At 44.3% G+C, this 22,888-nt stretch overlaps 1 protein-coding gene across 5 annotated transcripts in view; it reads right to left on the minus strand.

Annotated features, from left to right (window-relative positions):
- Positions 1 to 1,029: 1,029 nt before the first annotated feature.
- Positions 1,030 to 22,888, minus strand: part of LOC139531920 (anion exchange protein 2-like) — a 99,342-nt gene continuing 77,483 nt past the window's right edge. For 4 of the 5 annotated variants that reach the window (XM_071328897.1, XM_071328896.1, XM_071328898.1 and 1 more), the window contains 19 exons: positions 20,120 to 20,244; positions 17,814 to 18,013; positions 15,412 to 15,548; positions 12,972 to 13,152; positions 12,735 to 12,870; positions 12,157 to 12,358; positions 11,810 to 11,915; positions 11,507 to 11,691; positions 11,101 to 11,314; positions 10,708 to 10,914; positions 10,249 to 10,397; positions 9,864 to 10,058; positions 8,983 to 9,219; positions 8,752 to 8,841; positions 8,403 to 8,569; positions 7,781 to 8,034; positions 7,338 to 7,507; positions 6,576 to 6,749; positions 1,030 to 6,172 (listed from right to left, as the gene is read on the minus strand). In XM_071328897.1, coding sequence (XP_071184998.1) covers positions 6,092 to 6,172; positions 6,576 to 6,749; positions 7,338 to 7,507; positions 7,781 to 8,034; positions 8,403 to 8,569; positions 8,752 to 8,841; positions 8,983 to 9,219; positions 9,864 to 10,058; positions 10,249 to 10,397; positions 10,708 to 10,914; positions 11,101 to 11,314; positions 11,507 to 11,691; positions 11,810 to 11,915; positions 12,157 to 12,358; positions 12,735 to 12,870; positions 12,972 to 13,152; positions 15,412 to 15,548; positions 17,814 to 18,013; positions 20,120 to 20,244 — 3,210 coding nt within the window. In that variant the 3' untranslated portion in view covers positions 1,030 to 6,091. Of the gene's footprint in view, positions 6,173 to 6,575; positions 6,750 to 7,337; positions 7,508 to 7,780; positions 8,035 to 8,402; positions 8,570 to 8,751; positions 8,842 to 8,982; positions 9,220 to 9,863; positions 10,059 to 10,248; positions 10,398 to 10,707; positions 10,915 to 11,100; positions 11,315 to 11,506; positions 11,692 to 11,809; positions 11,916 to 12,156; positions 12,359 to 12,734; positions 12,871 to 12,971; positions 13,153 to 14,655; positions 14,749 to 15,411; positions 15,549 to 17,813; positions 18,014 to 20,119; positions 20,245 to 22,888 lie in introns of all 5 variants that reach the window. The other variant, XM_071328900.1, reaches the window with a different exon arrangement.

Genomic DNA, 22,888 nt, shown 5'->3' on the forward strand with positions numbered 1-22,888 from the left:
GGTACCACCAAGACCCTTCCTAGAGCTGGCCGCCCGGCCAAACTGAGCAATTGGGGGAGAAGGGCCTTGGTCAAGGAGGTGACCAAGAAACCAATGGTCACAGAGCTCCAGAGTTCCTCTGTGGAGATGGGAGAACCTTCCAGAAGGACAACAATCTCTGCAGCACTCCACCAATCAGGCCTTTATGGTAGAGTGGCCAGACAGAAGCCACTCATCAGTAAAAGGGACATGACAGCCTGCTTGGAGTTTGCCAAAAGCCCCCTAAAGGACTCTCAGACCATAAGAAACAAGATTCTCTGGTCTGATGAAATCAAGATTGAACTCTTTGGCCTGAATGCCAAGTGTCACATCTGTAGGAAACCTGGCACCATCCCTATGGTGAAGCATGGTGGTAGCAGCATCATGCTGTGGGGATGTTTTTCAGATGCAGGGAGTGGAAGACTAGTCAGGATCGAGGCAAAGATGAACAGAGCAAAGTACAGAGAGATCCTTGATGAAAACCTGCTCCAGAGTGCTCAAGACCTCAGACTGGGGAAACGGTTCACCTTCCAACAGGACAACGACCCTAAGCACACAGCCAAGACAACACAGGAATGGCTTCGGGACAAGTCTCTGAATGTCCTTGAGTGGCCCAGCCAGACCCCAGACTTGACACCGATCTAACATCTCTGGAGAGACCTGAAAATAGTTGTGCAGCGACGCTCCCCATCCAACCTGACAGAGCTTGAGAGGATCTGCAGACAAGAATGAGAGAAACTCCCCAAATACAGGTGTGCCAAGACATGAGGCTGTAATCACAGCCAAAGGTCCTTCAACAAAGTACTGAGTAAAGGGTCTGAAGTCAGTTTTTTTTAGCAAAAGTCTAAAACCTGTTTTTGCTTTGTCATGAGGTACTTTATTTATTTTTAAAATACATTTTTGAAGAAGGCCGTATGTAACAAAATGCGGAAAAAGTCAAGGGCCCGAATACTTTCCGAATGCACTGTATGTTGGTGGAATTCTTCAATAAAAAGAACACTACAGCACAGGTCAAGTTAAATATAAAAGTTACTTTACTTATCAATATTTGAACTATTTATGTACACTGAACAAAAGCAACGAACACCCAGAATATTTCGTGTTTCCTTTGAAATTGAACTACCAAAAAAAAAGAAAACGTTTATGGTGGGCTCTGCCAATCATGTACAGAATACCTTCCCTCCATCCATCCCCGTTTCCACAAAAAAACAAACATATTTTGCTTCCCACCACTTTGTCCATGGTCATGCATTACTGCAACAGCTTTTAAAACATCTGCACAACACCCTTTAAGACAACACATAATGCCACTTAACGCAATTCATGTGAGGGATCAGGACGTGGATTAATAGAGTCTCAGAGTAGGAATGCTAGGATCAGGTCCCCTCTGTCCATATAATCCTATTCATTAGGATCTAAAAGGGAAATCTGAGCCTATATCATCATTGCCTGACAACTCAAACTGAAATATTCCGCTGTTTTAGGTTCGCTACATACTTCAGTCTGAGACTGCCATCGTTGAAGTCGTTTGTGGTGAGGTCAAAATGAGGGGTGTTGTACAAAACAATATTTGGCTCTGGCCCAACCCATCGGTTTCTGGGACCAATCCGAACAGTTAGAATGTGTTTGCGTTACAAAAATTGTCAGGGAGGTACACAGATCCAGACTCATTGCAGAGAACAAACTATAGTCTGTGGGCTTGGCATAGCATTTGGCTGGAACAAGGAGTTTTGGTAGCCAGGCAGATATCACTCCTACTCTGAAACTCTTTATGGATACGGGCCCTGATTCATGGGCATTCTAAAAGTGAAAACTATTGAACTTCATTGACAAACTGAAACAGATAGGACGCTGGTGACATATTCAGGTGACACATGTAAGGTCACCATGTGCAGCTGTAGATCTATTCAGGCACAAATACATGACATAGACCATGGGAAGAAGTGCTTAACATTGAGAAGGAAAAGACAGAGACATGGCTTAACAATCAATGAGTGCATTTCATGTTAAAAATTATATTCATAGGTCTAACTCCAGATACACACACACTAGTACCAGTCAAAAGTTTGAACACACCTACTAATTAAACGGTTTTCCTTTATTTTTTACCACATTGTAGAATAATAGTGAAGACATAACTGTGAAATAACACATATGGAATCATGTAGTAACCAAAAAAAGTGTTAAACAAATCAAAATTGATTTCATATGAGATTCTTCAAAGGAGCCACACTTTGCCTTGACGACAGCTTTGCACACTCTTGGCAGTCTCTCAACTAGCTTCATGAGGTAGTCACCTGGAATGTATTTCAATTAACCAGTTTGCCTTGTTAAACGTTAATTTGTTTAATTTCTTTCCTTCTTAATGCGTTTGAGACAATCAGTTGTGTTGTGACAAGGTAGCGGTGGTATACAGAAGATCGCCCTATTTAGTAAAAGACCAAGTCCATGTTATGGCAAGAACAGCTCAAATAAGCAAAGAGAAATGACAGTCCATCATACTTTAAGACATGAAGGGTCAGTCAATGCGCAACATTTCAAGAACTTTGAAAGTTTCTTCAAGTGCCGTCGCAAAAACCATCAAGCGCTATGATGAAACTGGCTATGATGAAACTGGCTCCGACCACCACAGAAAAGGAAGACCCAGAGTTACCTCTGCTGCAGAGGATAAGTTCATTAGTTACCAGCCTCAGAAATTGAAGCCCAAATAAATGCTTCACAGAGTTCAAGTAACAGACACATCTCAACATCAACTGTTCATTGAAGACTGCGTGAATCAGGCCTTCGTGGTCAAATTGCTGCAAAGAAACTACTACTAAAGGACACCAATAATAAGAAGAGACTTGCTTGGGCCAAGAAACACGAGCAATGGACATTAGACCGGTGGAAATCTGTCCTTTGGTCTGATGAGTCCAAATGTGACATTTTTGGTTCCAACTGCCGCGTCTTTATGAGACGCAGAGTAGGTGAACGGATGATGATCTCCGCATGTGTGGTTTGCACTGTGAAGCATGGAGGAGGAGGTGTGATGGTGCTTTGCTGGTGACACTGTCTGCGATTTATTTAGAATTCAAGGCAGTTAACCAGCATGGCTACCACAGTATTCTGCAGCGATAAGCCATCCCATCTGGTTTGCGCTTAGTGGGACTATCATTTGTTGTTCAACAGGACAATGACCCAACCCACCTCCAGGCTGTGTAAGGGCAATTTGATCAAGGAGAGTGACGGAGTGCTGCATCAGATGACCTGGCCTCCACAATCACCTGACCTCAAGACTGTTGGAAAAGAATTCAAGGTGAATCATAAGAGCGTGAAAAGCTGTCATCAAGGCAAAGGGTGGCTAATTTGAATAATCCCAAAAAAATTGATTTGTTTAAGACTTTTTTGGTTACTACATGATTCCATGTGTGTTATTTCATAGTTTTGATGTCGTCACTATTATTCTACAATGTAGAAAATAGTAAAAATAAAGAAAAACCCTTGAGTGAGTGGATGTGTCCAAACTTTTGACTGGTACTGTGCGTGTACATATAATAAAAATATATGTAAAAAGGCTTCAAGCCATTCCCGTGGCATGGGCAATACTAAGGTGATTGTCAACTCTACACGGACTGAACAGAAATTTGGTCAACAGTATCATTTATGCATTTTAGACAATGCATTTGCTTCTAGCCGACACTTGATAATATAATTACTCAAATTACCTTAGACGTATGATAAAATGGAATGTTGCAAGAGAATGGTCTTGACCTGCTGAACCCCTTTGCCCACTTTGGAAACATCATTAACCAGGTGGCAAGAAACAGAGATGACTGAACCACATTCGATTGTTCTGACCACACTCAAAACTATTTACATGGCCGAGGTCTGGCAAGAAATAAAACCACTCACACAGAAAATAAACAAATAAGTCCTTTCCCCAAAAATGTACAAGTTTTATGCCGACAGGTTGACAGTGAGAACACAAAGATGTCCCCCCCAGGACATATACTGCATCTGCATTATCACCCTCATTGTGAACACAAAGGAAACACCAACATAAAGTGTCTTAATAGGGCGTTGGGTCACCACGAGCCAAAACAGCTTCAATGCACCTTGGCATAGATTCTGTCTGGAACTCTATTCGACGGATGTGACACCATTCTTCCACGAGAAATTCCATTATTTTGTGTTTTGTTGGTGGTGGAAAACACTGTCTCAGGCGCTGCTCCAGAATCTCCCATAAGCATTACTGAGATGGCCATGGCATAAGGTTTACATCGTTTTCATGCTCATCAAACAATTCAGTGACCACTTGTGCACTGTGGATGGGGGCATTATTATCTTATGAGGGCAAAGCCATGGTAGCCAAAATAATAGCTCACCCACGATTTTTATTCATGACGCTAAGCATGATGGGTTGTTAACGGCTTAATTAACTCTGGAACCACACACACACGTGGAAGCACCTGCTTTCAATATCATTTGTATCCCTCATTTACTCAGGTTTTTCCATTATTTTGGCATTTAACTGTATAACTATTTCATGTAGACAGTACTTCAGAAATGTGTAGCACTTGAGAGATGGGATCCCACTTCAGTACCTCAAATACATGTGAAAAGACTACATATACGGACGGACAAATAGTTCCGGTCAATTTACATAAAAAAAAAAAGTTTGGGGAGAGTTACATTTACGTTCAGTACAGTACTTTGAAAGCATTTGGTACTACCATGTGTACTTTGGTTACATTTGGTTCCCCTCTGCCGCTAAGCATGAGGCACCACAGCGGCCAAATAAGCACAGATGATGACTGGATGAAAACAAATGATTATAACTGAAGAAAAAAAAAAAACATGCATTTTGCATATCTTTTCTCTGTCCAGAACAAACCACACAATCACAGACAGATTCCCACATCTCATCACATCTCCACAAGACCGCTGTGACTGCGGACCTGTTAAGTACTGTGTTGTAATGACTACTGGTAAAACCACTGGACTCCACTACCTTATTAGCTTGATATCAGTCGGAGCAGGTTGTGTCTCCTTTGTAATTGTTTGGAAACATAAAAATCTGACTCCTTCCGTACTAGCTAATGGAATGGTATGGAGATAAATAAATACATAGAAATGTAAGGCATCTTACACAGCTTAGTATTTGATAGACTAAGACACCTAAAGGCAAATATGAAACACTAATTTAATATTACACAAAAACAAATATTCAAATTTGGTGTCTTAAAAAGTGCTCAGAGCTTAAAAGTGGCTGTTGAAATTACAGCCGTTTAAAACAAATAAGGCAACATCTACAACGTTCCTCAGTACAGTTATCGTCTTCTTAATAAGGCGCTTAGTGAGCTAAAAGAGCTAAACATAAAAAGAGAACAAAATCAAATATCAATATTTTAAAATATATTGACTCAAGGAATGTATCCCATATGTAATCATCCACATATTCAATGTGAATCAGCGCACCCTCTCAGGGTTGAAAAATGTATCATTGTGTATTAAACAACTTACTAATATATATATATCTCATGTCATTGGAATAAACCTTGAAATTATAAATCTATATAGCACAATTTTAACCTCTCCTCCACTGATATTTAAAAAAATATGTAGCAATATATAAAAACATGGATGATGAATAAAATAAATATGCTGAACTGGTTGGACCTTTCAGTCGATATTCATCCCTAACGCCACAAAGTGCTCCGACCCCTAACCCCTCCCGATGACATGATATGCCCCCTATAATGGGTCTCCATTTGCTGCTGTGTGTCATCATGAGGCCGCTTGTATGTTGTCATGAAAACGTTGAATCATTCATGGCATCCAATTGAACTCTGTCCAAGTGAATGAGATTGAAAGGGAACCAAGCCTGCATACGACATCTTTGCCCTTCGGTCAGGTGTGGTTAAATCAATGGAAGGCAGGACCAACAGAGCTCAATGATGGTCTGAAGGTCTGTCATTTGGGTATATAGGGTTTTCCCTTGGACAGGCTTCTCATTGGCTGGTAGAGTGATTGGCATGTTGGTTTGGCCACTGCGGGATGAATCCAGCGATAGGTAGGCATATGATGGTGTGGGTCACACAGGCATGTGCATCTCTGAGTACTCGTCATGGACCTCTCTCTCATCAAAGATGGGCTCTGCGTCATCAGAATCCAGCTGGGAGAGAAGAGAGCAGAATGTTAGAGCAAGGCACTAGCTATACTGTTGATTAAGATTGATTGATTTGAATTAGGTAGATGAATTGTAAATCTTTCTTCAATCAAATGTACAGCGTTTTATACAGGGTAAAAAGTCCATTACGCCAAGCCAGGCCTAAAACCCCCCTGAAGAACAAGCAGATCAGACAGCCTCAAGTAGAAACTCCCTACGCTTTTCATATAATGTGCCATAAGGCCCTCTCCTCAAATGTCCTCAGAGTTTAGACAGTAGATGCGTCTCAAATGGCAGCCTATTCCCTATATAGTGCATTACTTTTGACCAAGGCCCATAGGTTGAATGCTAGTGAATTGGCCTAAAGCTAGTGAATGGGCCTAGTGTGCCGCCGTGTGGGCTAACTTACACACTGCATCTCTCGGGTGGTGAAGATGCGTGACAGCAGAAACATCTTAACGGGCACGGTGAGGATGAGGACGAAGGGGAAGGCCAGCGAAGCCACGGTGGACATGACGGCCCACAGCGACGCCAGACACACCAGCTGGATCAGCGTGTATAGGTGCATCCGCAGCGTTTTCACCTGGGGGGGACACAGTGACTATGGGTTAATGTGGTGGATTACCGTAATACACATGAAATGGGACAATAAAATCATGCATATGATACAGTATAACACATACAGTATATATACACAGTCTGGTATCCCATTGGGGTAAATAGCTTCTACGGGTTTATATAGTGGATTATACAGGAAAGGCTCTCTTCGGTAGCATGGCTGATGCGACCCACGTGGTACACAGCAAAGGACAGCTGTAACCCACTGAGCTGTAATGGAAGGGGGCGGTGCTTGGGAGCTGTGTGTGGCTGTATGCGTTGTGTTTGAATGAGAAAAACACACAGAAGAAAATGCACCCCCCCTTCATTATCAACACATCGTGCCTACAACATCATATCAGCCTCTCCAGATTCTGTAGTCAGGAAGACTTTGAGTTTGGTATCAGGCAGACTAGCTAGTCGGTGGATCAGGGCCAAAAAGGTTTTGGGAACCAACAAGTGTCTCAGAGTAGGGGTTTCTGAACTAGAATCAGTTTTGCCTTTCAGATCATAATGCATACGGACCAAGAGCCACTGCTCTAAGTTTCTCTCTGTGACTGTGTGCCGTGGTCACCTTGCGGACGTAGGTGTGGTCTGGGTGGTACTTGGGGGGCATCAGCAGTAGCATCAGGCGCTCGGTGAACTGGATGCCGTTGAGTGACATCACACCCATGTAGAGGAAGATGCCAAACAGCACAGCGATGGGGATCTGACGCAAGAGGTCTCCGATCACGATGGAAAGGCCTGGAGGACAAGGGAGGAAGAGTTTAGATAGAGAAATGACTGAAAACATGAGTGCATCTCAATACTCTATTACAGTTGCCTCTTCTTTTAGTCTGATGGGAAAAGCCAAGTTAACAGAAGCAAAGTCACAGATATTTCATTTTGTTTTTATCCTATGTTTTCAAATCACTAGAGAAGGGAGGAGTCAATGGGAGGAAGCTACGTTAAACTTTTTAGAAGCGCCAAACATCTTCCATTCTAGTCTATTCTACATCTAGCCGACAAGACACTCACCTACTAAGATGGCCACCAGCAACCCTGTGACCCGCTGCTCCTTGACCTCCTGGATGCGGGGCTTGTCACCTGGGGCGACTGCCTTGCTCATGACGGTGAGGGCGTTGGCGTGCGTGACGGAGCGCACGGTGGCGGCGGCCATCCAGGGCAGGCCGAACAGGGCCGAGGTGCCCCCTAACACCACGATCACCAGCAGGTCCAGGTGGAAGCCAGAACCCTTAACCAGCATCCGCTCCTTCTTACTCACTATCAGCCTGGGGAGCGAGGGAGGGAGGCAGATGGTTGAGTAAATCTGATAAATATATAATACATCAAATGTAATGTCTTCCATGCATGTCCTCACCACACTGTATATACCGTCTATTCACACCATGTATTTTAATGATGTTATTGTGTTACTTTTTATTATTTTTTACTTTAGTTTATTTGGTAAATATTTTCTTAACCAACAGTGCAGTTCAAGAAGGGTTAAGGACTTGTAAGTAAGGATTTCATGGTAAGGTCTACACTCGTGTTCGGCGCATGTGACAAATAAAGCTGGATTTGTTTTGATTTTGATTTGAATATCTGGGGAAAGAAGACCCTAGAGGATGGGAGAGAGGTGTGTGTGACACTGACTCACGTGGTGATCTGTGTCTCCATGAAGATGAGGATGAAGACCAGCAGGGCGGGCAGCATGCTGCCGAACATCATCCAGATGGGGAACGGGGTGTCCATGCCCAGGGGGTTGATCACCCAGCCACGCTTCTCAGGACTGGTCACAGAGAAGCCACTGGGCACACTCAGTTTCTACACAAGGTCAGGCAGAAAATGACATGTGTTATAGAGGGTAATGACATGACGTAATATGTCTTCAAAGAAACTGGTTCTATAGAATTTATCAGTAAAACAGAAGTTAAGCATATTCGAGACGATTCAATTAACAAACTAATGAAGGTCTTTGGAGTTCTTGTCATTGCAGTACTGCTCACCTGTGTGTACGTGTCACGTATACTGTAGTCCACTAGGACCATGATGAGGATGGCTATGGGGACCCCGAAATCCCCAATGATCCTACGCAGCTGAACAACACAAAAACAGCATGAAGGGACACTAGGGAGGGATGTTCTGTGATTCGACAATAAACTCAAAAATAATTATGTTTAGTCTTATTAAGTTTGTATTAAATTGACATACATCCTGATAATGCTTCTGTATCTTACCTTGCCGGGGAAGAAGGCACTGTTTTTGAACTTGCGCAGGTAGAATGCAATGAAGAAGGTTCCAGACATGAGCACCAGGGAGAGCAGTGCTGTGTTGGGTTCCTTCCAGACCTTCACCGGCACCACCGAAATGGTGCCGTTGCCAAGCAACAGCTCCAGGGGGCTATTCTCCATTGTGGAGTTCTCCGCTGTGCTGTTGTCAGAGGAACAGCGCTGCAGCGGGTGCTCCACGAAAATCTGCCCGGCAACACAGAAAAATGGCTCGCATTAAAGCACCGCTTCGCAGGCACGCACACACTACCTCCCCCCGACCGAGATCACTTCAACACGACTTCAGAGAGATTAAAACTGACATTATACCTTTAAGGTCCCCGCACAAACACGTTCTGAGAATGGAGATTAATTCATAGACAAATAATCCCTTCAAAGTCTTGTGTTGGCAAAGGTCTGAAAATAGTAACATTCCTGAAATCATAAGGCCGGATTATAGCCGGGCTTTCTGTCCCATTCACTTTGTTCTCGGATCAGGGCCACTCAAATAACAAAATACGTACCCGTCTAAAGGAAAATACCACTCAAAAACTATCTTTTGGTATTTTGTTTTATTAGTTCACTGTAGATACGGTCCCAAAATGTTTTGTATGTCAACAATCAAGTATAAGATACAGAACTTAAAAAATACAGAATGTGTCACAGTAAGATGCATTTTGCATCATATTATGCAATGTATTATTTCGACCCCATGTTCTGAGCATAGTCCAATCTAGAGACAGATTTGATCCCCCCTCTACAAATTCAAGTGCTTTTAGCATTAATAAGGGCACTAAATAGTTTCTATCAGTTTCAATACTATAGTCAACTGAGCGCCAGGTTTACAGTACCTTGCCTATCTTGGAGAAGGTCTCGAAGATGAAGATGAGTGAGATGAGACAGGAGAAGATCTCCTGGGTGAAGCGCGAGACAAAGCGAACCAGGAAACTGCCCTCCAAGGCCACCATTATCACCACGATGATGATGAGCCAGAAGCCGATCCACACACGGCCCGTCAGGTATTCCACCCCGTTCCCCTTACAGAACTATATATATATGAGCGAGAGAGGTTAGGACACAAGCAACTAGAGTGGTAGAGGGTGTGACAAGTTATGACACTGACGGAAGGATTGTTACATGATTGTTACACACACCATCAACGGCAGGGAAATACAAAAGGGATTCTTCAGTGGTAGTTAAGAATGTCATCTCCGAATCCAGTTTGAGTTAACTCACAGAGTAGAAGGCCTCTTCAAAGACGAGCAGGGGTCCAGAGAATCCCACCACCAGGAGCGGCTGGGCCCCCAGGAGACAGAAGAGAATGCCCTGCAGCGCTGTGGCCACGATCAGCTCAGACACACCGATCAGACCCTCAGTCTTCTCACCTACCACAAGGCACACAGTCAAGAAACCGCACAGGCAACGTTCAGGAAACGACCTAAGAACATTATTTGAAAACATTAGTAAATAGCATTCAATACAGCTCCAATGCCTGACTTAAACACATGCTAAGTGTCTGGTTGTGTGTTGGTTGGGGTAGATTGGTATCGGGTGGATTTGTGGTGAGGTTAGTTTTTTCATCCTGTTCATTGTTCCCCTTACTTAATGAACTTACACAGGGACAATGTACATTCATCAACATTTCTGTTAATGTGCCAGAATTTGCTAGCCATCTTAAACCCCTGGGGGACTCACCCAGGAGGCCTCCGAAGGTGATAGCTGGGGAGAGAGCGGCGAAGTAAATGAATATGACGGCCGCCGCGCACTGGGCGTTCAGCGCGTCCTTGAAGTCGCTTGCGTACTTTGGGTAGCGGCGCTTCACGTCCCGGATCAGGCCGCCGAAGGGGCGTCCCGTACGCTGCAGGGGGTCGTCTCCCGGCTTCCCGGGCGATAGAAGGGCCTCTGGAAGACATGAACACAGACCGTTTCAACATGGACTTCAATTTCAAATACTGCACTAGAAAAATTCAGTTGGTTTGAAGAAAAAAAAGGAAACTTAAAACATTATCATCCAGGTAACGGTCTGAGACGCTGGGAAAGTTTCTAGGACATCCTTTCTCTGTGACCAAAATGTCAGAATTCCCCCACCTTTCTCCTCCTGGCTTTTGGGCTCCTTGGCCAGCAGGGCTCCTTGCTCCTCCCTCTTGCGGAGCATCTCCTTCTGGAAGCGAGAGACTGAGTGGAGCAGCTCCTCACCGCCCATCTCTGAGGGGGGCAGCACGATGCTGCAGTCCAGGAAGCCGTTGATGGCGTTGAGCAGGTCCTGACGGTCATCCGCCAGGTAGGCCGACTCATGGAAGTGCTGCATGGAAAGGGGAAGGAAACACACGACATATTAGGATTTATACTCATCATCCTGTGTGAGGTTTCAGAGGTAACAACAGTTAAACCAAATGAAAACATAAATGGAAACTGAAAACAGTGAAATTACAACACGGAATGTTTTTTATTGCACTCTATCCATTGGTCTGCTCTAAATTGGTCCCACGCTGACCTTGTCAGACATGAGTGTGGAGATGGAGCGTCCGATCTGGTGGTAGTCCATGTTGGTGCTGGAGGGTCCCAGCAGGACGAAGATGAACCTGACGGGCACGGGGACCTCCAGTACAGAGTCCAGCTCCTGCGCCTCCTGCAGCCGGACAAACGCCATGGTGGGCTGCTCCAGGAAGTCCACACTGCCTGGAAAGAGGAACAGAGTATCTGGGAAACTGCAATATTTTACACTCCTGTTTCAGCCAGTATTTACTGGTTCGTTTTCAGTTAACAATGGGTACTTTCTTGAAAGAATTCAACTCACCCACAAGGACAACAGTGGCCTCAGCGTTCTCTGGAATCTTCTCCAGCAGCTTAAGCTCATGCTTGGACTTGGACCTGTGCATGCCAATATTTGGAGTCGACTCCTTCTGTTGCAGAACACCAAATCATAACGTAGTTAACGCAGGTCTCTGTCTAGCTGACCAACGGGAGACCTTAACCATTAAAAAGGGACTCAACCATGTACTGCTAGAAGATACATATCTATCCAAATAAACATGTCTCCACCACAATGTTATTGCCTGCTCTCTCTGTCAGTCAAATAAGTTATCCAACCTACATTCGCCACAGTAAACCACATAGTATCAATCAACCCGGAGCTGTAGGTACCTGCACGTCGTTCTTCTCCACGTCGACGCGCGTCTCCTGCTCCGCCGAGCTGGCCGAGCCCATGAGGGGCTCTGTGACGGAGGGCTCTGGCTGGTGGATGTGGTTGGAGCTGTGGTGGTGAGGCAGCAGGCTACCCAGGCTGGCCGCAGAGATGTTCCTGGGGAAGGGGTTGTGGCTGTGCTCCTTCTCGTCGCTCGGGTGACTACGGGGGGAGGGAGGGAAAGGCACACAGAGGTTGAGCAGGAGATACATCGCGTGAGAGAGGGCAAGGTGGGACCTACCAAGGAAGCAGGCGGCGTGGGGGACAGGCATGGAAAGTTCAGTGTGAATTGACATGCTGAACTAATAATGCCATTTCATCTATGAGATCAGAATGTTAGACGAACTCCAGCGATTTGTTTTATGTATCCTGTTGAAAAACAACAGCCAGAGTATAAATACAGTAATGTCCAAACACTTAATTTTCTAAAACTACGGCAGTATTCCGTACTTCCATACTAAGAGATGAGATCGTCTTAAGAGTGTCTTTTTCACTAAGCTGTCCTAGACGATTTGTAGGTGTAGTGGTCGTGCTGTACCTGTGTTTGAGAAGCAGGGCTCGGAGCACGTTGGCGCGGTCCTCAGCCTTGATCTGGTCTGAGATGATCATCTGCTCCACCACCTGGTGGGCGATGCCAGGCAGAGTCTTCTGGTCCAGGTCCAACAACACCGCCCCTGGGTGGCAGATGAGACACGGCACACTAGGGTCACTGCAGTGAGGGCAAACACAGATGTACACACACTCTTTCTCTCCCTCTCCTCTCCTCCTCTCCTACCGTGGGAGATGGTCTTGCGGAGCTCCAGCAGGCTGCGGAAGGAGAGCGAGGCCACGTGGGGTTTGCCCCAGCGTTCCGTCTCCTCCTCCACGTCCTCCTCAAACTTGATCCAACGCGCTGTCTCCCGCCACTGCATTTCCTGGTTCTTATCCATGATCAGCTCGTTCAGCTCCACAAACACCTGAGAGGGAGAGATGGACGCTAAAGTGATAGTTCACCCAAATTACATATTGGTTTCCTTACCCTGTAAGCAGTCTATGTACAAGGTAAGACAGTAATCCTTTCTTTTGTTTACCTGGCCAGTGACCACTGTCTCCAATTGCTAACTTTGTAGCATGTTTGTCCAAAAACCAATGCAAGTCAATATCCATGATATTAGCATGTTCTGTGTAGATGCCCATGCACATCCAGGAGTCTGAAATGTTCAAACCAGCATCTCCTTCAAACCAAGTTATTATTGAGCAAACTTGATTAGATTCAGTGAGGATTGGAATAACTGAACTATCAGGGGAAATTGTTTTCGATTAGCTTAAATGTGTCTAGATCTGCTTCGGTCCTTGCTATCCGGGATCCTTGGGATGGCCCTACCCAGTTGAAGTTGAAATGTAAAATGGTTAAGGTAAGGGTTAAAGTTAGACAAGGGTTCTATTTAAGGTTAGGCAAGGGTAGGGGTTAGGATTTAGGGTAGGGACGTCCCAAGGATCCAGGATAGCACTTTTTTGTCCATATTCTTCTGTTATTTTAGAATGAACGCTAGCTCTTCTCAGGATCATGCTGTTTCTTTAAAGACAGTCAACATTATAAAGGAAGGGAAAGCATATCCAGAGAACTACGTGTCCATATGTGTTTATCTAGTTTCACTCTTCAAAATGTCAAGCGTGAAAGTAGTTGGCACCAGGCCTTGAACCTATTGACTTCTGAAAACCATGCAGAATGCATCAGACCTGGGTTCAATTACTACTTTAAATACTTTATTTGTGGTTGAATGAGCTTGCCTGGCTTAATGGACCAATAAAATAGTCCCCAAACTGCAAACCCAGTCCATCTGGCATTCCAGGCAGGCTGGACAAATGTTCAAAAGATTTTAAAGATTTTAAAATAGTAGTTGAACCCAAGTATACGGTGCATGTTGCCGTCAAACAGAAACACACTCAACAGTGTTACTCGGTTATATTAGGAACACCCAATAAACATGCATTGAAATTATCCTCAAAGTCAATACACTACGCAAATATAGGCCACGGACAGAAACTAGCCGAAGCAACTAGTAAATGCAACATTATTTCAGTCAAAACCATTTGAATGAGCACCACAGTTGAGATTAAGTTCTTCCCGAACATCCACAAACTGTGATGAGTAGAAATACAGTAGAAATTGTAGAGACTGATGAGTAGAAATAAAAGACTCTGAGTAGAAATACAGTAGAATAGCAGAGACTCTGATGAGTAGAAACACAGTATCGCACCATTACAGCCTTATCACGTCACAACAGGCTGGTTAAAGAGAAACTAGGCTGGTGAGTTAGTGCGACCCAACCCACCACTACCTGTTTTAGTACCAAGCCAACAACATAACTGATGATTAGCGAGTGATCATACTGTACCTACCCTCACGTGCAGACACACGGCGCCACATGCAAACCCACACTCCTGGAACCTGTGTCTGGCCGGCTAAGCCACCTCACCGTCTGGGGCCGGGCCATATGGCCGGAGTAGTCCAATAAGACCATTCCGTCTGGCCGGGAGGCAGAACGGTACAGAACCACTGGCGGTAACGACTGGAAGGAGCGAGAGGGTGGGCTCAACACACTGACACAGACCCGCGCACAGAGCAGGCGACCCTTACATCTCCCCACACACACGCACTGTAGCTCGTACACACTCTCTACCCTGAGAGGAACCTGTTGTTGGGGGCCTCTGTGTGTGTGTGTTACTACAACATGGCTCCCTCTCTCAGGGAGCACCGGGTGTCTTGTTACCTGAACTCTTCGCTGCCTCTTTCTTTTGGATGTGTGAAAGAAAATAACAAATTAATTCATTTTTAATTGTGTTCTGCCCCCTCTCCTATCCACATAAGATACTGTAGGGGGGTTGCTCCCAGACAGAGAACGAGGGGAAAAAAATTGGCTGGATTTTCCAGTTGATTGGGAAAACAATGAGAAAACAATGAACCCTATTTACCTTAGTCTAAACTGAGCAAAACATAGAAACTGGTCTCCAAAGAAGAACTTCACCTACACGTGTCCTGCATGGAATGTCTTAAAACAAGCAGCAACATCAACCTTCAAATCTTCATCCTTGCCAAAAACGTCAGGAAATCCATGAAAACCATCTAAATTAATAAAACCCAATCATACTATCTGAAACAAGGGACTATGTGACACTGTTTCCCAACACAAGCAAAAGAGTGGGTACTACTGCTCGTTTTTTCGGACGCTCACCTCATGTGGGGTCCGGTCCTTTTTTTGACTGCGTATGCTGGTCTCCTGGTGGTCCTTGCCGACATGCACCACTTGGCCCTTGGTGCTCTTTCTGACCAGGTGTCTCCGTACCCCAGGGACATCCTCAAAACGATGGCCTGAGGAGTGAAAGGTGAGAGGTGAGTGCAAAATCACCATCTATGGACAGGCATCGCAATAGAGTTTCATGATTGTCACTATATATTGATCTATCATGTATTGACATCCCCTTATTCTTTGTTTTGAATATGACTGTGGTGGCAATTGTGATCCCAAACACTGACTAAAAGTGGTCAGGAATCCGTTGTAGCTTTTGAAGAATTGATCTTCCTAACGGTGAGCTCTTGGCTCTGGGATGACGTCCCCGCCATCAGGTCAAATCTCAGAGTCCCACACTCATAGGCCAGGCAGCTGATTTTTTTCACCTGATCTTGCTGTGGGGTTGGGTTACCAGACTGGCCTCAAACGAAGGACAACCTGGACAAGGAGGCTGGATGGCAGAGAGTCTCTCAGGTGTATCTGAGAGGGTAGTGGCAACGGGTGCGATGATCCTGTTAGAGGTAGGAACCTTACCTTTATCAGTGGCCTCTTTCCCTATTTGAGAAACACCCTGGTCATTGAGCACCTTCATCAACTCTGAGGGTTTGGAAAAAATGACAGCATTTTCTCCTAATGAACAAGTTGTCCTGTTGGTCCTTTTAGGAAAACCCAGCGAGTGAAACTGGAGAGCAACAAAGTATAATCTTCTGTCATGTGAGCCTCTTGTTCATTGTCCAGGTTTTGCTGTAAGGTGTTGTTGTAACTTGTCCCGACTTCAACGCAATGTCCACTGGAACCGTTAGTCCGCCCTAGAGGCTCCACGATGTGTCTGGCTCCTGGTGCACGCATGAGTGTCTGGGCAGACCCAGAGTGGGACTGGGCCTAACTGGATAACACTCTTGAAGGAGAGGAGCTTGGAGGTGTGCGCAGTGCTGGCATAAAGCTGGCATGGGTATGAGGAACAGTCACTTCTACAGTCTCAAGATCCAGTCCTTGCGTGTCCAGGACTGGAGCTCGAAGAAAAGCGAGGGAAAAAAGTTGCCATTCATGGACCACCACCTGACCTGGTTGAGGTAGAAACCGTCCGAGCGCATTAGCTAGCGGAGGTGCTAACAACCGGAGGGTTGAACAAAAAGGGGAAGGAGAGAGTGATCTAATCATTCCAATCATTGAGCAACAGCCAGCCGCGAAGGCACTTTCCCAGGCTGCTTTGCAGTTCTGGGAAGAAAATAAAAGATCATAGAATGAGGAATTAAAATACCCAAATAAAATGCGTCACCCATGTCATTTTCGGACCATTCTGAAACTTGAAGGGTTCATGACTAGTAATGTAATAGGATCTCTATGCTCTGACGCTGAGAGGACAAAGGCCACACCATCTATGTCACGTAGCCCCAAGATGGCACTGGACCTACATCACCTACATCAGATCATCTCCATGCATCTCATCAGCTTCCCTCTCATGTTGTTCTTTCAGATGACTTAGCTCTTCCCCATTGTTTTATTGTCACTAATGACTCAGGACTTGTGAACCAGAAGGGCAGCATTCTCAATTAGCCACCAGGTTGGCTTGGGCCTGGTTCCAAGGGCCTCAGCTGACAGCGGGAACAGGCTAATTTAATTAGAGGACTTCGCTCCTGTTCTGTTCCTGTCCGCCACACTCTGATAAGCTGCCCGCTGTCCGCTGAGGGGTCGACCCCCCCCCGGATGTAAATCCCCTCTGGTGCCCCTGGAGCTGGGGACGTCACAGGGCAACGGGGGGGGGGGCACACTGACTCATAGTGCCCCTCATTAATGTACCCCTGTGTGCCCCCCTCTCTTTCTTTCTCTGTCCTGAGCATTCCGACCTTCAGTGGAGCCAAAGACTGTTCTTCCACTCTAATCACAGTGCTCAGCTGGAAGGGTAATAATGTGGGATATCAAACAGGCCGAATTGCACGCACAAACATACACTCACAGCCGTCTTTAAAAGTTAATCTGGCAGAGCAGATGACTGCAGCACTCCAAGGTCTGGGAGAGTTTAGAGTACTGGGCTTCTGAACAAATCTCCCAATGGACAAAACAGCCTGTAAATGTACAAGAAGTTTGAACATAAAAGAGAGAACCAACATGTCTTCTGAATTTAATGATACATACAATAAAGCAAGCACTAAAACATTGCTTCAGTTCAGTCGACAACAAATGAATGGCTGAACATGTAGGGGCTGTTTCCCGGACACAGACTAAGCCTAAACCTGGACTAAGAAGCATTTTCAATGGAGATTCTTTTTTGTCCGTGATTAGGCTTAATCTGTAAACCAAGCCGAAATGTGTAACGTGATGTTTCTCCATTTCCCCAGACTCACTCTTAATGCCGTCCAAGTCGGCCGAGGCCAGGGTCTGCGCCTCACTCTCATCCGTGGGGATGCGATGGTACTTGGCCTGCTCGGCGCCAGTCATGTTGCCCGTACGCCGACGCTCCTGCAGGTCGTAGCTGCGGCTGGCTATGCGGGTCAGAGAGGCAGGGTCGGATGGGTCACTGCTGGACAAGGTCGGACAGGGCTTTCTGGGAGAGGAGAGAGAGAGAAAGAACAGAGTTAATAACTTTAAGGTCAATAAAAGTTAAGACGTGAGCCTGAGGGGTGTACTAAGAAAGCAAGCTAGATCTACTCAGGCTTTTATAAAGCTAGCCAGCTTCAGTTAGCTTCACATTCCAGGTCAGGCTTCATCCGTACTACGATGGTGGATATTGCTCGTCCGCCTCCCTCCAACTCTAGCAGGCTTGTAACGCCCGAACTCTTCATTGAGACAATGCTGAAACATCAATCCATGGGTGAGTCAGTGCCACGTTTTCATTTGTGCCAAAATCTAAATGATAGAAAAAGTTCTGGCAAAATCAGCAGGCTATGGTATGAAATAGAAATGTGTGGTCTATAAATTATGATTTATCATTAATTCAGTCTTTAGTGTGCTTATCAATGCAAGAGCACCTTTTTCCCCACTCATAGTGCTCCTTCGATCTGTGGAATAGCTTATTGCATTGTGATCATAGACATAATCCATTAGGGTTTTGGAACCTCGAACCATGGCAATTTGACTGTTAAACTCAAGGGTACACTAGAGCAATGGCTTCCAAAATTGTGTAGCTCAACTCAAAAAGGAGATCAGGTTTCTTTTTAGTATTTATTTCATTCATGGTAGGTATACAGACAAACGTTTCGGCCTAAGCCTTCGACAGTGTCATTGACTTGAATGGGAACTGCCATCTATGGATTATACTGTGTGTCTATGGTTGGCTGTCAGTTAGCCTGCTAACAAATTTCAAAACACAATTGCGCGAAATGTACAGTTCAGAAAGCAAATGCTGTCATTACTAAATGTCATTACTAATATGATAGGCATTTTTTAACACAAAAAAGTACATTTGATTAATAAAATATTTAAAATCAGTAGTCTTCCTCAAATGAAGTGTATGATGACACAATCTTTGCGAGAGGGAGAGAATCGGTTTTCATTGGTCCTCAACTCGTGGCTCAGACACTTCAGGATAAAATGGAGTTAGCCCTGATTTAGCCTGCCTCGGAGCAGATTAGTTCTGAAGGATATGTTGCCATAGAAATGTCCCTGGCTAAAAGCTACGCCATTTTTGTGGTACCGGTTATCCCAAGTTGATCTCAGAGTTGACCTTGCTAACTCCTCAAACTTGATTCATAGTATAGGGCTCTGAAGTGGGCTAAACAACTTAACTCATTTTTAATTTAGGGGCCAATAGATGACAAGATTCACATTTTCCAAGATAAAAGAGAACGGTTTGTTGGTCTCCCTCAACATTCCTTGGGACAAACATACAGGAAGCCAATTTCACAGGAGAAGAAAAAAAAATCAGGTGCACTAAATCATCATAAAAATGTCATCATAAACTAAGGAGTGAAGATGCCCACTTAAAATTTGTCAGTCCAGCAAACAGATCACTCCCAAAACCGACAAACACTCACCTAAAGACGTCAAACTGTCTCCTAAGCAGTTTATGGTTGTTTCAGAAAAAAAAACTTTGGCCGTTACTTTCCTCAACTATTTTCAGAAGTTCCCTCCGCAGTCAGAATAATCCACTTGTTTGACATCTCTATCTTCCAATGTATAGTTTTGCAGTTTTAGTAGTACTATTAGGAGGAAGTCCACACAGAGCAAAACTTCGGCAGACTGGAGAAAGGAGAAGAAAAGACAAAGCACTAATGTGTCCTGAGACTAAATACCATAGGTGGAGGGAGGGAGAGGTGTGTTAGTAGGAAGGGTCAGTGTTCTGTTCTCTATGGAGACAGTCAGACAGGTGAAATATGGCTCTGTGTTGTTGCAAGGGGATGAATCGTGTCCTATTAGATCAGAACCCTGCAGGCTGCCTGGATGCCGGGAACATGGTAACGTACAGTGTGTTCCGGCCGGCCTGGGTGAGACCACACATACGCACACACACACACACCACTTCTCTCATCCAATCAGTGACTGAGAACGCCTCAGAGCAAGCAGTATCAGGCTAAGTGCTACAAAAGAGTCCTTGTCGTGTTGTGACGCAAAGCAGGGTGACACTTCAACTGGCAAAAATGATCTCACCCAATCACCTCATTACGGTAATAATGAAATAAAAATATGGGTGTATTCAGAGAGGTGTACTCACTCAGTGGAGGCGGCATCTTCAGGTTCGGTGCCCACGGCCGACTGAGGCACAACCTCCATCCCTCGGGCAGGGTGGGGGCTGTCTGTGGTAGGTGTGGCCAGGCGATCTTCATCTGACAGAAAGAACTATGGAGGGAGTGAGGGCACACATGATATGAACATGAGTGTTCTGTATATTCAACATACTATTGAAAATAACTGCAATAGGGTTTATGGTAAAGAAAAAAATATATATATACAAATATGTAGAAAATGAATCTCCTTAAAATCATTCAGAGTGATTCCCCACAAAACCTAGACCACAACAAAAAAATAACAACATTTTTGGGTGATTTTCACAAAATGTTGTCAACAGAGAGCGGCACATGCTGAACGAGAAAGCTTGGTTTATTGCTTTTGTAAAGTTGAGTGTTTCCTACCTATGACTATTTCATTGGCAAAGTGGGCAAACTGTGAGCCATCATATTCATGCATAAAATACCTAATAAGGAAAGAAAAGCATTGTAATTTGGAATTCTGTAAAGTTAGTGTGGGAGAGGTGGGGAAATGATTGTTGTCCATCCATAATGAGAAACCACCTGGTTTGGACAACTTAGATGGAAAGCTACTGAGGATGGTAGCAGACTACATTGCCCTTCCTGTTCGTCATATCTTTAATCTGAGCCTGGAGAACAGTGTTCATCTTCAGACCTGGAGGGAAGCTAAAGTCATTCCACTACCAAAGAACGGTAAAAGCGCCCTTTACTGGTTCTAACAGCTGACCAGTCAGCTTGCCGCCGGCTCTTAGCAAACTTTTAGAAAAAGGTTGTTTGACCAGGTACAATGCTATTTCTCTGAACAAATTAACAACAGACTTTCAACGTGCTTATAGAGAAGGGCACTCAACATGTACTGCACTGACACAAAGGACTGGTGATTGGCTGAAATAAATGGATAATAAGAGAGTGGGAGATTTATTGTTTGACTTCAGTGCAGCCGTTGTGATTATTGACCATAAATCGGCAAAAATTGATCTGTTATGGCTTTACATCCTCTGTCATGTCATGGGATGAGAGCTATCTATCTAATAGAACACAGAGGGTTTGCAACCGCAGCTAGTGAAATCCCTGCAACCCTAAACAAAGAGTTGCAGTCATTTTTGGACCGGGTGGCTAGTAACAAAAAAGGTCCTGAACATATCTAAAACTGAAAGCATTGTATTTGGTACAAATCATTCCCTAAGTTCTAGACCTCAGCAGAATCTGGTAATGAATGATGTGGCTGTTTTGAGAAGATAAAACTCCTTGGTGTCAACTTAGACTGTAAATTGTCAAGGCATATTGATTCAATTGTTGCAAAGAGGGGAGAGGTATGCCTTTGATAAAGTTATGCTCAGCATTTTTAAACACCAGTGTCGATAAAACAAATCCTGCAGGCTCTAGTTTTATCTAATATCGACTATCGCACAGCGATATGGTCAAGTGCTGCAAAGAAGGACCAAGAAAAGCTGCAGCTGGCCCAGAACAGAGCAGCAAGTCTTGCCCTTCAGTGTACACAGAGGGCTAATGTCAACAGTCTGCACGTCAGTCTCACTTGGCTAAAAGTAGAGGAGAGATTGTCAGCATCAATTCTTGTTTTTGAGAGAAATATTCAAAATTGCCTGTATAATCAACTTATATATCGCTCTGACAGACATACTTACCCCACCAGACATGATACCAGGTGTGTCTTCATAGTCCCCAGGTTGAGGGGGGGGGGGGAAATCTAGAAATTATATTGAGCCATTAACCCATGGCACTCCCATCTCATACAGTGCCAGTAAACAGTAAACCGGGTTTAAAAAAACAAATAAAAGACACCTCACGCCACAATGCCTCTCCCCCATGTGACCAAATGTTTTTAAATATAAAAGTCTGTAATGTCTATGTTATTGTTTTAAATGTATATAAATTGTCTTTGTCTGTAATGTATTTTTAGTTATGTGTCGGAGCCCAGGAAGACAAGCAGTCGCAATTGGCGTCGGCTAATGAGAATCCTAATAAACTCTAACTAAATAAGAGAATAATCAAACTCTAAATGTAATACATTTCAACTCTGTATCTGACATGGTACTAGTGTCTTCTTTTAATGCTGTTGCCCATAACCATGTGTGTGAGGTGTGTACTTTTGTTTCAAAGTAGATTTGTTTAACACTACGAAGAAACACTGTGTGACCGACCCAGTTAGCCCACTGCAGTAAAAGGTTATCAAAGGAAACATGGGTGAGGCAAAAATGTCATAAATATGCCAACTTTGATCAATTATTTTAGATAAAAATGTTAAATATACATGTCAACAATCCTTCCTCCAAAGGACTATTTTATGGATTACATTTCATAAAAACATCCCAAAAATCATGGTCTTCTTTTCGTCAGGGTTTTGTGAGGATTCACACTCTTGAGCATTTATTTTATATTTCAAGAATAAAAGAAAGCTTCATATGAGAAAAGCTTGGGGTGATGGCTTGGACAAGTAATGTTGTACGCATATCACACAATCACAGGTCAAAACCGGTCATGTGTGGCAGAACACAATAGTTGTCAGTGTTATAACAGTGTAACCCCAAACCAGTTAAATAATTGATTAAGCTTGTGTTTAAATATTCATAGAGGAAAATATGATAATGCTGACAGGGGGATTCGATCTGTTGAACCACAGCCACACTGCAAAAAAACATGTCAGTGTCGCAAATGGCACCCTATTCCCTTTATAGTGCACTACATTTTTACCTGGGCCTTGGTCAAAAGTAATG

The sequence above is a fragment of the Salvelinus alpinus genome, chromosome 10 (assembly GCF_045679555.1).
Source record: "Salvelinus alpinus chromosome 10, SLU_Salpinus.1, whole genome shotgun sequence".
Classification (NCBI taxonomy): domain Eukaryota; kingdom Metazoa; phylum Chordata; class Actinopteri; order Salmoniformes; family Salmonidae; genus Salvelinus; species Salvelinus alpinus.